The following is a 12893-nucleotide window of genomic DNA, read 5'->3' as shown; positions in this document are numbered from 1 at the left end:
TAATAATATATTATCTTTTGTATGGAAATATGTCCTTTTTTCTGTACTTCATATAATTTGCTACAATATAACCACTGTTTTTAAAATAAATGCTTACAACTGAAATGACATATGACTGGGAGACCATATGGGTAGAGTGATAATATGCTTATATATAATACACTACTGTATTATATATTCATTCTGTAACGGTGCTACCAGAAACTAATTCTGTCGTTCCCACATAACTCCATAGTGCTTCTTTCAATTTTGTCGTATGTAACAAATATATAAAGTGGGCTATCTGTATAAAATGGCAGAAATGCTTGCACAGGACCAAGATAAGGCTTTTGCCTGCAAATTACAAAAGAAATAATCAGGCAGCAGTGACAGCAAGAGTTTTAATGGGTTGTCAATGCTTCTGCAGGTAGATATTAACTTTAAAAAACCACACATTGCTTCCCAAAAACTACAAGCAATGGGAGAAGTTACCTGATGGTAGTTCAAATGAATTCAGTACCACACAGGATCTAGGAGGTGAGCCTTTTCTGCTGTGGCATCCGCCCTCTGGAACATCATTCCTCCTGAGGTGAGGTTGGCCCCAAGTCTTACGGCCTTCCGGAAAGCTCTCAAAAACTTATTTTTTTCAGCAAGCCCGGGGATCCCCTGGTAATAGGGAGCCTACACACTGGTTATACTGTATGTAAATATCTTCCTCTTGTGGTCTTGTTTTATTCATGCTTATTGTTTTAATAAATTTGCAAAACGTTTTAATTTTTGGTTTTACTGTACACTGCTAGCAGTCATATAAATTTAACAAATTAAATTAAATTAAATTAAAATAAAATAAAATAAAATAGGTAAGGCAAGTATCCCAGAAGTGTTTACCCCCCATACTATCCAGCCTTCAGAAAAGCTACATGGGAAAATAGCACAGATGTCTCTATACAGGAAGACAGTACTGCTTCCTTTCAGTCTTGCCAACAACAATATTAACAGTTTTACTCAACTTAATAAAACAGATGCATTACATACTATTTATGTTCATCTTTATTCTGTTTAATACAGAGCGCAGCTTGGTGTTAAGAGTTGTTAAAAGCAGGGAACGTGTTACTTTCAGAGCAGTATGAAAGGAAGAATGTCAACAGCCATACTTTTTTGCAGCAAGGTAATAGCTATAGTGATGGGGGAATGGGATGTGGAATCCTCCAGCTGACATGTTAACTTCTGGGCAGATGTTAAATGGGTTTGCAGGTGGGGATAAAAGATACTAATAATTCCATACTCACGTAAAGAAGTGAAGATCTGTCTAGAAGCAACATTATAATATAGATAATCTAATATTTTAAGCAGAAAAAACATCTCCTTATTCATTAATGTATTTGATCTAAAAGTTAATAGTATATATAAAAGCTAAAGGACTGCAACTTATCCTTCATGGTTATTACTCTAATTTGAAAGAAACCTTATATTCTCCTTTTTATTTAAAGGACAGTCATACAGCATATACTGTTCTCATAAAATGGGGAGAAGCTAATAAGTAACATAAGGGAATATCAGAGCACCAAATCTGAAAATACTTGCAGAAATTTAATCTTGGATACAAGAAGATCCATTAATAAATATTTGTTTATGTATGTACTCTGATGGCACGCAATAAAATAGTTTCAGCCAACAGTGTATTTGTATATTCTACATGAGAAAAAAAAAAGATAGTATAGTACAGATAATGTTAGAACAAAGCTGGTGTCAGCCCTTCAAGGTAGACCAAACACCTGAAACATGAAAACTACGTTTATTATAGCGTTACAGTAAGAGAATTTTGCAACTCTGAATGTGCCTTTATGCTAAAGACTACTAGAGAGGGTTCAGTCTGAGACGTTTTCTCAGGTTCCATTCGTGCTTTGGGCTGAGACTTCTCCTATCTGACCGCTGCCTTGGCTGCAGCTCTTCCTCCTCTTCCTCAAAATTATTCTCACAGCCCATTACAGCTTGTAAGGCAAGCATCAGCCGTTCCCAGGTCAGACAGAACCATATAGAAACACTGAACAAGTGCTAGTCCCAATCTCAGGCCCATGAAAAGAATGACCAGATTTCCACTGACTTGAAAAGGTAGGAGGAAAAGACCAAGTATTTAAACCCTGGGGCATACACTTACAGTATCTATAAGCTTTGATGTCCATGTACTGCAGTAGGCAGAACTTTTATATGTATACAGCTTCAATCTGGCCTGCAATAAAGAAACTAACATAGCCTAGATGTCTCTGTGAGATTTTTACCAAATAAGGGGTTGTCTTGAGAGTTGATTATGTATAGCCATGCCTATGAGAAGCCCAACAGTTAGATTTGCCTATGCCTTACTCCTCATTATGGAAGGAGAGTCTTCACCTAGTGAGCAAGCATAAAATATGGCAACAGACCTTCTTATAATCCTGCTAATTGCTGAACAAGTTGCCAGTGCCTTGCTCTGGGTAACCTAGCTGTATCAGTTAATGCAATACGTGGAACAGATCTACTGTAACTGATGACTCTTGAACTAGCCCCAGCCACAGCCACACCTCAGCTGTTGTCTTCTAGCACTATCTGCCTCTTTGCCTGACAAATATGATGGAAATTCAAGGAAATTTACTGCCTTCCCCACTCAATGTGAACAATATACCTTCTTTAGACTAGATAATGCAAATGATAGCAAGTAAATAAAAACAGCATTCTTCCCCAGTTTGCAATGTAAAATAAGATTGGTATATGCAAAGATAGCATTTAGAATGATCAAGTCATTTTGTGGAAGATATGTGAAATTGTTCCTTAATATTAACCAAATTTTCAATTAAACTCTTACTTGACCAGACCATCCAACCAACTAATTTTTGTCTGACAAATATGTCTTCAGTAATTGAGACAAATTGCTTAACTGTTTCTTGAAAGAAATATAGATCCCATTTAGATCTAAGGCACTGTTTTGTTATTACATGTGTTTGTTTATGGTGGGAGTGCAATTACATGTCCAAATGGCTCTCCAAAAGAACAATTCACTGTGAAAAATAGGCAAGGCACATGACATGACATCACCAACATGCATGAATGAATTATATAAGCCAGAGCCCCCTCAAAGTAGGCTGGTTGTATTTGAATGCTCTCTAGAAAAGCTCATAAGTGCTAAGACAACTTCATATTCAGCAAAGGAGAATTAACCCACTAGTACAAATCCACTGAAGAAAATTCAGAATGTGTGTTCCTTGTGACAGTTAGATAACAGCCTAATCTTAAGCAAAGTTATGCAGAAATGAATCTAGCTGAAGTTTAGATCCAAAAGGAAAACCATGTAAAAATGGGCAGTACCGCAACTAACAATTTTACAAAACTAGCTCTTGTACCAGACACGACCAAGGTTTCTTTGAACTTGTGTGGCGGGGAAAGAAAACTTCCAAACTGAAGTCTTACATTGCAAAGGAAGAAGAAAGCAAAAACTTCCCTCTGTGTAAACTCAAGCCAAAGTACCTCTTGACCAAGAAGCACAGACATATAATATTACAAAGTATGGAGCATTAATTCTAGTTCATCTTCAAAATATACAACATTCACAAACTTGTGGAAATGAGTCCCAAAATGATAATGGGAAAGACAACAAAGAGCTTATTTATAGGACAGTAAAACTGAGATAATGCATATTTTAAAGCCAAACCATACACCATATTTTATTCAGCTGACAACAGTTTCAGCACTAAGAGTATAGCCCAGGAATATCAAACAAATATCTTAAAAGCTAGCCCTTGCTCAGATCACATGAAATATTTATTTCAAGAAATATAATGATTACACAGATTTTCAGTGTCTTGGTTTCATATTTACAGTTTTGTTTTGTTTTTTAAAGCAACAGATATATTTCAAATCTATTTTTGATAAATGCTTTAGGTCAGCATCAAGCATTACAGCAAACAGAACAGAGATGTGGGAGAAAATGCAAGTATTAGTTTGAGACAACAAAAATGCCGTCCCCTGTTGTAAACCAGTTTCCCATTTTTCTGCAAAGAGAGTACTGAAGTTTAATGTTAGCTTACTAAGTGAAATTGGAAACCAGGAATAACCCATGGTTTCAACTAGTAAACAGATATAAATCCTATTACTTGTAGATAAAACAGAAAACTGGTTTATGAAACTAAGATGATCAAAACTGACCCATGAGGGAAGGGGATGGATCACAGACTTAACATTCATTCCCTGTTCAATAAATTATGACTTTCTATACCAGAATTCTGTATCTGAACCAGCAGTATATTTATTTTTATTTATGTATTTATTTAAAAGTTTATATAGCCTCCCATCTTATACAACATAACCCTGGGCCGCTCACAAACAACAATACAAACTATAAAAGCAATAAAAACAGAAAAATCAGTGCAGAAAACTCACAGCTCCCTGAACTGCCACACGTCCCTGCACATTCCTAAAAAACCTTTCTGGGTTCCAGTCTCACACTACGCCAGTGCCTAAGGGAAAAGCTAAGTCTTCATGGCTTTTCAAAGGCTAGGAGGGTAAGAGCCTGCCAGATCTCAGGGGGGAGAGTGTCCCAAAGGCATGCCCACTCTATCAGACCTAGTGGAATGGGAACATACTCTTGGGGAGAAGCAGTCCCACAGATACTCATCATCACAATAAATAAAAACAAAATATTTGCAACTAAACAGCATACCTTTTTTTATACTGACGAAGGCCTCATCATGAATTCCCAACTTCCAAAGAATCCAACATACACCATGAATTCCCAACATCCACAGAATGTGTACACTGACTACAAACGCAAACACAAAACCTAAACATGCTCTCTATTTTAAACAGCTTTGGTGAAAAAGTGGCAAAAGGCTAATTCTTCCATATCAAACTGACCTAAAGATATCCCTACACAACAGCACACATTTCTAATCAGGCAGCATTTTCAAAGAAGCAAACCTGTGAAATTAGACACTCATACCCACCACTTTCACAAGCAAGCTGGACTAAACAGTAAGCCGAAAAGATATGAAGCTCAGAGTTAAGTTACAGCTATGATCACTTAGCGTTTAAAAAGTTAGCAGTTACTGTATGCTAAGTTGTATTACTGCCTTCAGGGGACAAGAACAGAGATCTAATTTTTCAGATGAAGATCAACATTACTTTTTAAAGGTGAGCTGTGAAAAATCCTGTTCCTATTTGTAAAAAGGCAAATTAATATTTCTTTCAATACTTCCTTTAAATGAATCTCCATCCCACCTCTTTAAGTTCTGGCACCATGATTCTAAAGAGTTTAACTGAAGAGATCTGGCAGTGTTTTATATTTAACAAAGACATCCTTTGATTCAAGAGGTCATTAGTCAGTGGAGTTAAGTAAGTGCTAAGAAACAAAAAACAAAAGACTTGTTCAGATTTCTTCTCTTGAGATGTCATAATCTATCATGAACAGACAAGGCTTGAATTTCTAGCATGTATATATAAAGCAAAAACCCACTTTTGACAACAATAAAGAAGCCAAACAAACAAAACTATTTTTTTTTCTATTTTGAAAGAAATTATTTTGTGGTTACTATTACTTTCTATCCCACTTTACCCAAATTGTAGAACCAGGTAAAATGTCAAGATTACTTAGGAAACAAGTGATTCAAAATAGTCTTTTAATGTAATGATAGGGCTACCAGATTTGGGCTGCAAAAAATCCAGAAGGCCACCTGAGGACAAGAAAAAGATTCAGAAAACTCTCTGCTTCCATCTAGTAGTTGTCCAGATTTTTGCATTTTAGTTCTGATAGCATGAATGGATTATATATTTTTTTTAAATCTCAAACTCTGAACAGACTGTTAGATAATGTTGGAATTACAGAACAAATTAACTGGATGATTGGCAGTAACTCAGATGAATGTTATAAGCATATAGTATAATCACGACCATATTGAATTCAAAATTAAATAGGTCAACAAGAGCGCTTCACCTTTTCAAATAGCAATAAAACTCCAGTTTGTCACTTGGTATTCAAGAGACCTGAAGTTAATCTTTTTTTATTTACATCTTCAGAACATCTATTGGTCACCTTTAGGCTTTTTCACACAACATGTAATGTGTCAAGATGCCCTAGTTACCAATTTGAAAAGATTCATAATTATACGAAGACTGTGGGTGTGTGTTGGTGCCAGCCTCCAAAAGAAGGTCTTCTCAGTGATCTTTCTAACAAACCAGCCAGCCAAGAAACCGTTCATGTGAAAAGGCTGATGAGAAGAAATGGGATGCTATTTCTCAAGTACTGTGAAAGGGACTGTTTACTCCTAAAGGCTTGCAAGTTTCTTTGAAACAATAAACACAAAAAGATATGCAACTACAGCTAATTTATTCAATACTTAAAATTTTGCTTTTCATTCGTAGCTTCCACAAAATGTGTCTACAAAAACTGGTCCCTTATATGCAGTATACAGTATGACATTTATTACCCACTGAACAAACTTTTCACCCACTCTCCTATAAAAAGCAAAATACATCAGTAGTTGATAGCAACAACAGAAAAGACAGTACTCAGTTAAACAGACCACTTAAGTGCAAGTGGCATTCAGATCTTCTGATTCCAAGCACACTCTAACTTTTCAGTAGGAACAAGAGCCTAAACTGAATTGTAGTTTCTCTCGCTTATCAAAGATAAATAGGGTTGTTTTTAGAAACTGTTGATTTGCATTTTTCCCATATGTTTCTGCTGAGTTAGCAAACTCTTCTGTGCAAAAAACAAAACAAAAACAATGAAACACAACACATGTTCTTGCTATACAGGTGAGGATTCAATTAAATAATCATCTACTCTGGGATTAGATAGAATAATCTGTTTTGTTTCTTACAAGACGGGCATCTTTAAGGAAATTATTTTCATGACCCATGGGGCATTTTTATGTTGCTCACTTTGTATATTAATGTAATCTTCCCCCCTTATTTCTTTAGTATATTTGTTAATTTCTAAATACATCTAACCTATATCTTATGCCATCCAGAATGTACAGGGTAGGTCAAATGAATAGTCAGAATTTTTCTAACACGTGTTTACTTTTCCTAATTTGAAAATGTAGAAATGCTGTTGCTGCTTTTAAACTCAATAGTGTCTAGAATGCCAGCTGCCTTGGCCTCTCTTCAGCTTTGCAGTCCCACAAAGAACTGCAGGGCAAGAAAGAGACATACCTAGTTCCCTCTACTGGCCAAAAAAGGAATAGCAGGCCTTTGGAAGAAGAGAAGCAGGGAAGAATGGGAGCAGAGAGCAGCATGAGAACAAAAAAAAAGGGGGGAGTTGATGAGTCAAATCTGTCATTACAGCCTCAGCTTTTTTTGTTTAATCACTGCAAAAAGGATCACAAAGATACTTTTTAAGGACTAATACGTAACTATGATAAGTGACCCACTGCTTGCTGAAAGATTGTAGATCAACAGAGCAGGAAATCCTTTGCATGCAAATCATTTCAGGTTCGATCACTGCTACTTCAAATAGGAGCTGTCCTTGCATTCTCAGATACAACTCGAGAGCAGAGTTATCAGTCAGTGCAGGCCATCTTTTTTTCTGCCCCTCAGGGTAGTCTGTTGCGTGAGACTGAAACAAGCAGTGGTTGGGGCCAGAGCCAAAATTGGATGTAGACACTCATTTTCTCTGATATCCTTTTTTTTTTTTTTCCCCTTTCCGAAACTATGTTCTCTCCATTCCAAGCTGCAGGCTGCAGAAAAGGTCACCACTCTTAGCAGAGGTCTGAACCAATTTTCTGCATTTGGCTTTGAGATTAGTTTAGAGGCTTTATGAACATTTGTCTTATGGCCTCAGGTTAGCTAAGAGTAATTTAGTGAGTCGATCTAGTTGCTGGGCTTAGTAAATAATACCTTTGTATGCTAAGCAGAGGCAGAATGGGTATTCAACAATATGATACAAAAGATAATTTACACTATTTTTAGGACCCCAGGCAGGTAGCACCTGTAGGGATCCTCAGGCAAGAGACACCACCAGGGGACAGTCCTACATCTGTAAGCTGTAAAGGACATAAACTGAACATTCATTCACATTTCTTCCAACTTTCTTCACTTCTATGGAAAAGGAAAGCGTTAGTATTATTGAAACAACATGCAACCTTAATAGTTGCCACTCTCTGGAACTAACCATGGCCACAACTACCCCACAGATCATTCTATATCATAATAATCTTATGTGTCTTTTATTAAGCGGGCCTTTCAAGAGCTGGACATATGACTGGAACCACCAAATGTAGGTCATTAGTATGCAAACAAGTATTCAAATATGGACATCCCCTCAAGTCAAGACTGATTCCTAGTGACTGAATCCACACAGGTTTTTTGACAGAATTATGGAAGTAGTTTGCCAATAATCTCTTTCAGGATTTCCCCCAGCTCTTAATCCAGCCTACAACCTGTTCCTTTGAAGAGTGGAATATAATAAAAATACACTTAGAGAATAAATCTATTCCTTAATTTTGTCTCATTTTTCAGTAACACAGCACAGTGTTAAAATAGATTGCTATTTTGTTTTTTTGCTTTTTTAAGGGGAATTACTTGAATATATGCCAGGTATTAGTAAAACACTTCCCAGCTAATTCTTTTAAGTGCCACACTTAGCCACATAAATCAGATGACAGAACACATGAGCATGACAGCTGGTGTTACAGCAGTATCTTTCAAGTGATTTTTACAACAGCAAAAATTCCCTGCTGAAAAGAACAGAGTTTAGTTATCAGATTACCAAGAACATCAATAACAGCTCTTCAATTGCAAGTTTTTTTTTTGTAAAAAAAACAACCAGGTGCTTCCTAAGGAATGGGAACTAATGCACTTATCAAACACTTTTATATTACTGGAACCAAGAAAGCATTCTAAAATTCTGTTTGGTAGCATAGCTATGCACAACTGAATGCAATACCAGCTAAAGTAAAAAACAAACAAACAATACATTCTTTCAAGGAATATACTATAGTTTTAATTTAAAAGAAAAACTTTCTTCCCTAGCGCTTTTCTATCTGGCAAGGAGAGTATGGTGGGAATGAAAGGAATGTTAAGGGTCAACAGCAAAGGCTACAAGCCTAAATATACTTCTTGCTTTATAACAAGTCCCCCGAAATCAGCAAAACCGTACTGCTACGCATGCACGGCTGGGAATAGACAATCTGTTATTCGGCCCTTATTTTCTGTTACGATCGTCAATTATCTGGCGGCACGCTAGGACAGACTAGTTCACAAGCAGGAATCGCTTAAGGCAGGACCTGAGGGAGGAAAGGGAACGAGAGCACCATCCCCCCGCCACGAAAATCTCAAATCTATCAGGGTCACAGGTCTGTACCAGCGGACCGCGAAGGACGCGACTTCAACGGGGTGGAAAGAAAAGCGAGCACGCCGCCTCACCTGCCAGGCTTCCGGGTCTCTGCAAAGTGGCCGTGGCATAGAGTTCCTGGGAGTGTTTGCTGTACTGCTCGGAAGGGTGGACCAGCCTCTTGGTGGGCGAGAGGGTCGCGTAGGTGCCGATCGTGGAGCTCAGCTGATGGATGGGGGAGGAGATGTTGGACTGGATGGTGGGCGGGGAGGTGACCCGGATCGGGGAAGGCGAGAGCCCCGCCGAGGAGACGACGATGTTGATGGGCGAGCTGGTGCTGTAGGACTTGGCCAGGCGGCTGGGCGACTGCTTGGGAGAGGAGACCCGCTGTGTGGTGCCGTACCCGCCGGCGACGGCGGCGGCGCTCTCGGAGGCGGAGCCCGCCCGCTGGAGCTTGGTAGGCGAGCCCACCTGCTGCATGGACAGGGGCGAGCTCACTCTCTGCGCCGGCAGCGTGGAGCTGGAGTAGTAGAGGGCCGGTGAATGCGGCGGCGGCGGCTGCTGCGAGGAGGAGGAGGAGGAGGAGTCCGGCAAGTGGAAGGCGCTCCCATGGCTGGGCGCGAAGGTCTCCCTGGGCAGCGGCTGCGACGGGGGTGGCGGCGGCTCCGAGGCGGCGAGGTGGGCAGTCCGGCCGGTGGTGCCCTGCGGAGGAGGGGGATGGGCGGGGAGACGAGCAAGTAAACAGGCAGACAAGAGGCGGTCAAAGGAGGCAGCGAAGGGAGGCCGTCTGGCCAGCCCGCTCCCGGCCCTCCCCCCCGCCTCCCCTCCGGAGAACCGCGGAAGGAATTAAACGCACCCCACAGCAGATTTTCGAGTCTTTACCGTGGCTTGAGAACACTGAATACCGCGCAAATGATCTTGCTGTCGGGGCGAGACCAAAACTCGGCTCGTTGCTCACTGCTTAAGCACGTCTCGGGCATCTTGCATATATTCTGGTTTTATGTTAAATAAAACTCGGTGAAAACCCCAGCTTGGCCATGTTTACTCGAAGGCCTGTTTCTACTACACGCGCTCGAATTTGTAGCTGATGATAAATACAACTACGTCCTTCGCCTCCTCGTAGCCGAAATAAGGTCGTCTAATGTTTAAGGGCTTGGCGTTCAAGCCGTTTTTTCTACGCCGAAGCACTTGGAGAAATGGACAAGGAAACGACTTTTACGGCAAGGTTTATGCTCCGAATAATCATATTTGGGTAAAGCACCATTTTCATAAGTGGTACAAAGCGCACTGTGCACTTTAAAGTAATTTTCTCTCTCAAGAGGATCTTGGGAACTGAAGTTTACTGAAACCAAAGAATAAATCTCACTTATGAGCGTATTTTGGGCAGGGCCTTAGCTGATACACAGACATTAAAATATTATTCTAAGGACTACCGCATGTTAAGCAGCAGCTACTGTTTATGTACTACCCACAGAAAGAATTGCTAGTAATCCTTCAGTTCTGTTGTATGCATATAACGTTCACATTTACATAATACAAGTTTTTCATGCGTGTGTTAAGAAATACAGTGTCTGAAATTACCTAGCCTGGGGTTTGTCACTAGCTGCAATAGAAATATTTATTGTCCTCGTTTACAGGCTTATAATAAACTCAATTTTGTAAAACAATATAAGGCAGTGTAAGAAATAAAAAGCAGAAAACAATGTTTATTTGTACTCTCAAATAACTGAAGCTTCTTTGATTTACAAATCTAAAAGAAAAAGAAAAGCAAATGTCCCTTTTGAAAGCAGTCCATCAGTGTGTAGTAGCATGTTCCCAGAATGTAACACAAGCAATTAGGATGCTTGGCACCTTGTTCTACTTAGAATTATTGAATAGGGTTCCAGTTCTAGACTACAGTTTGGGAAATCATTGCATCATTAATTAGCCTCAGTGTTTCTTGTGATACACCTAGGGAGAACCTCTATGGAACACTCTTTCCTGGGAACAGTTGCTAAAGTGCATACCCCCTTACCTAACAGAAACAAGTTGGAGGATCTGTTTTCTGATCTCTTAAGAACTCCTCCCTTTGCCTTGAAAGAGCTGGCCAACTGACTGGTCAAACCTTATTTTATCTAGTTGTTTAAATGCCATTTGGAAAAAATTCTCCAAATTTTTTCCAACCAGTTCTGAGTTTAATAAATTTGCTTTTGAAATTTCATTTGGAAAAGAAGATTTCAGTGAAAGTCTTATGAGTGGAGTACAGTGACTTTGCACAATTGAGGGGTATGTGTGAATGTCATATCTTTCTAGGCATAATCTTTTATCTACCCTTTCTCTCTATGCTTTGATTAATTCCCAAGTAGCTTGTTCAGATAGGAAAATGTTGGTAGCAAGGGAGGCTTAAAAGTGATTGAAAGATGCATAACAGAAAACAACAAAACCAGCTGTGGTGGCCCTTCTTTGCCACTTTAATCAGTTCAAAAACATCACCAGGAGAATTTTTAAAAAAAATCTCATGGACCCCAAGGATAAGATATTTGTTGTTGCTGCTGCTAATTTTAAACTGCTGTTCACTGTCCAGAGTTGTATGTCAAGTGGGCAGCCTTACAAATAAATAGATAGACAAATATTTTCTGGGAAGAAAACTTACGAGGAATTTCAAGAAAGTATCTATTCCTTCTTACATGGACAGATACAGGGTGAAATTGAATGGAGTCATATTAAGAGGTAAAGGGGAATAGGCTAAGTGATTTTCTTTCTTTTCAAAGGAGGGTGGGGATTATGAAATGTATCCACAGAAATATACTGATACTGTACACATCTGAATAAATGTCAACGCACAATCAGTTCATGTCATATAGTATGTAGATAACTGCTTGCTTATGGTTGATAATGTTAGCGAGGGTTAAAACATTTGTCCTCCAGCTGGTGCCCTCCAGATGTGTTGGCAGTACCATTCTCAGCCAGTAGTTATTGGCTGGGAATTTGGGGAATGGAAATCATAATACAACTGGAAGAAGAACCAGATTTGGAAAGTGAGTTAAACAAATTCATGTAGGATAAGTGTACTAAAGGGCTGGTCATGCTGGTATTAGCTGAGCCTTAAGTTTAGAAAAGTACATGTTTGAATACCAGTTGGAGCAAGCAACAGGCATCATATAATTTTCCATCATCTGGCTGGCTGGTATTAGTAACAGGATGCAAACTACAAACATTTTTTTCTGATTCTTGGTATTGTTTTGTCATTTTCAGATCCAAATATGTGACTTCAGCTTGCTTTCTAAAGATGGAAGACTTGTTGAGATTGCAATTCATGCATTTCAAAAATAAAACTAAAAAGCAACTGTGAAACTTTCAGTGTACAAAACCATTCTAAGAAAGCTAGAGACACAAGGTAGTGGGAGCTGGTGAGAGCATCCTCTTTGCCACTCGGAAGTGATATAATTATTTTTATAGGGTAGATCCAATTCCTGAAAATGTAGAGGGATTTTGTTTCAACTTGAAATAAACATTAGGGTGAAAACTGAAGTGAACAAAAGAAGAAAAAATCTTCCAAAAATATGGTCCTTGCACGTGACCATCTAGTTCTTTACCTCTATGGGAATACAGAGGTTCTCTCATGCTTTCTGTT

At 39.0% G+C, this 12893-nt stretch overlaps 1 protein-coding gene across 7 annotated transcripts in view; it reads right to left on the bottom strand.

Moving 5' to 3' along the window:
• CTNND2 (catenin delta 2) overlaps window positions 1-9884 on the bottom strand; it is a 251115-nt gene extending 241231 nt beyond the window's left edge. For all 7 annotated transcript variants that reach the window (XR_015794248.1, XM_025164960.2, XM_088131557.1 and 4 more), the window contains exon 1: window positions 9373-9884. Coding sequence is in view for 6 of the 7 variants with exons in the window: in XM_025164960.2 (XP_025020728.2) it covers window positions 9373-9760 (388 nt within the window). In the remaining variant the exon portion in view is untranslated. The remainder of the gene's footprint in view (window positions 1-9372) is intronic.
• Between the last annotated feature and the right edge of the window lie 3009 nt (window positions 9885-12893).

The sequence above is a fragment of the Python bivittatus genome, unplaced genomic scaffold, assembly GCF_059951505.1.
Source record: "Python bivittatus isolate LINGU-HERP-01145 unplaced genomic scaffold, Pbiv_v1 ctg000960_np1212, whole genome shotgun sequence".
Lineage (NCBI taxonomy): Eukaryota > Metazoa > Chordata > Lepidosauria > Squamata > Pythonidae > Python > Python bivittatus.
This window is presented reverse-complemented; position numbering and strand designations above follow the sequence as displayed.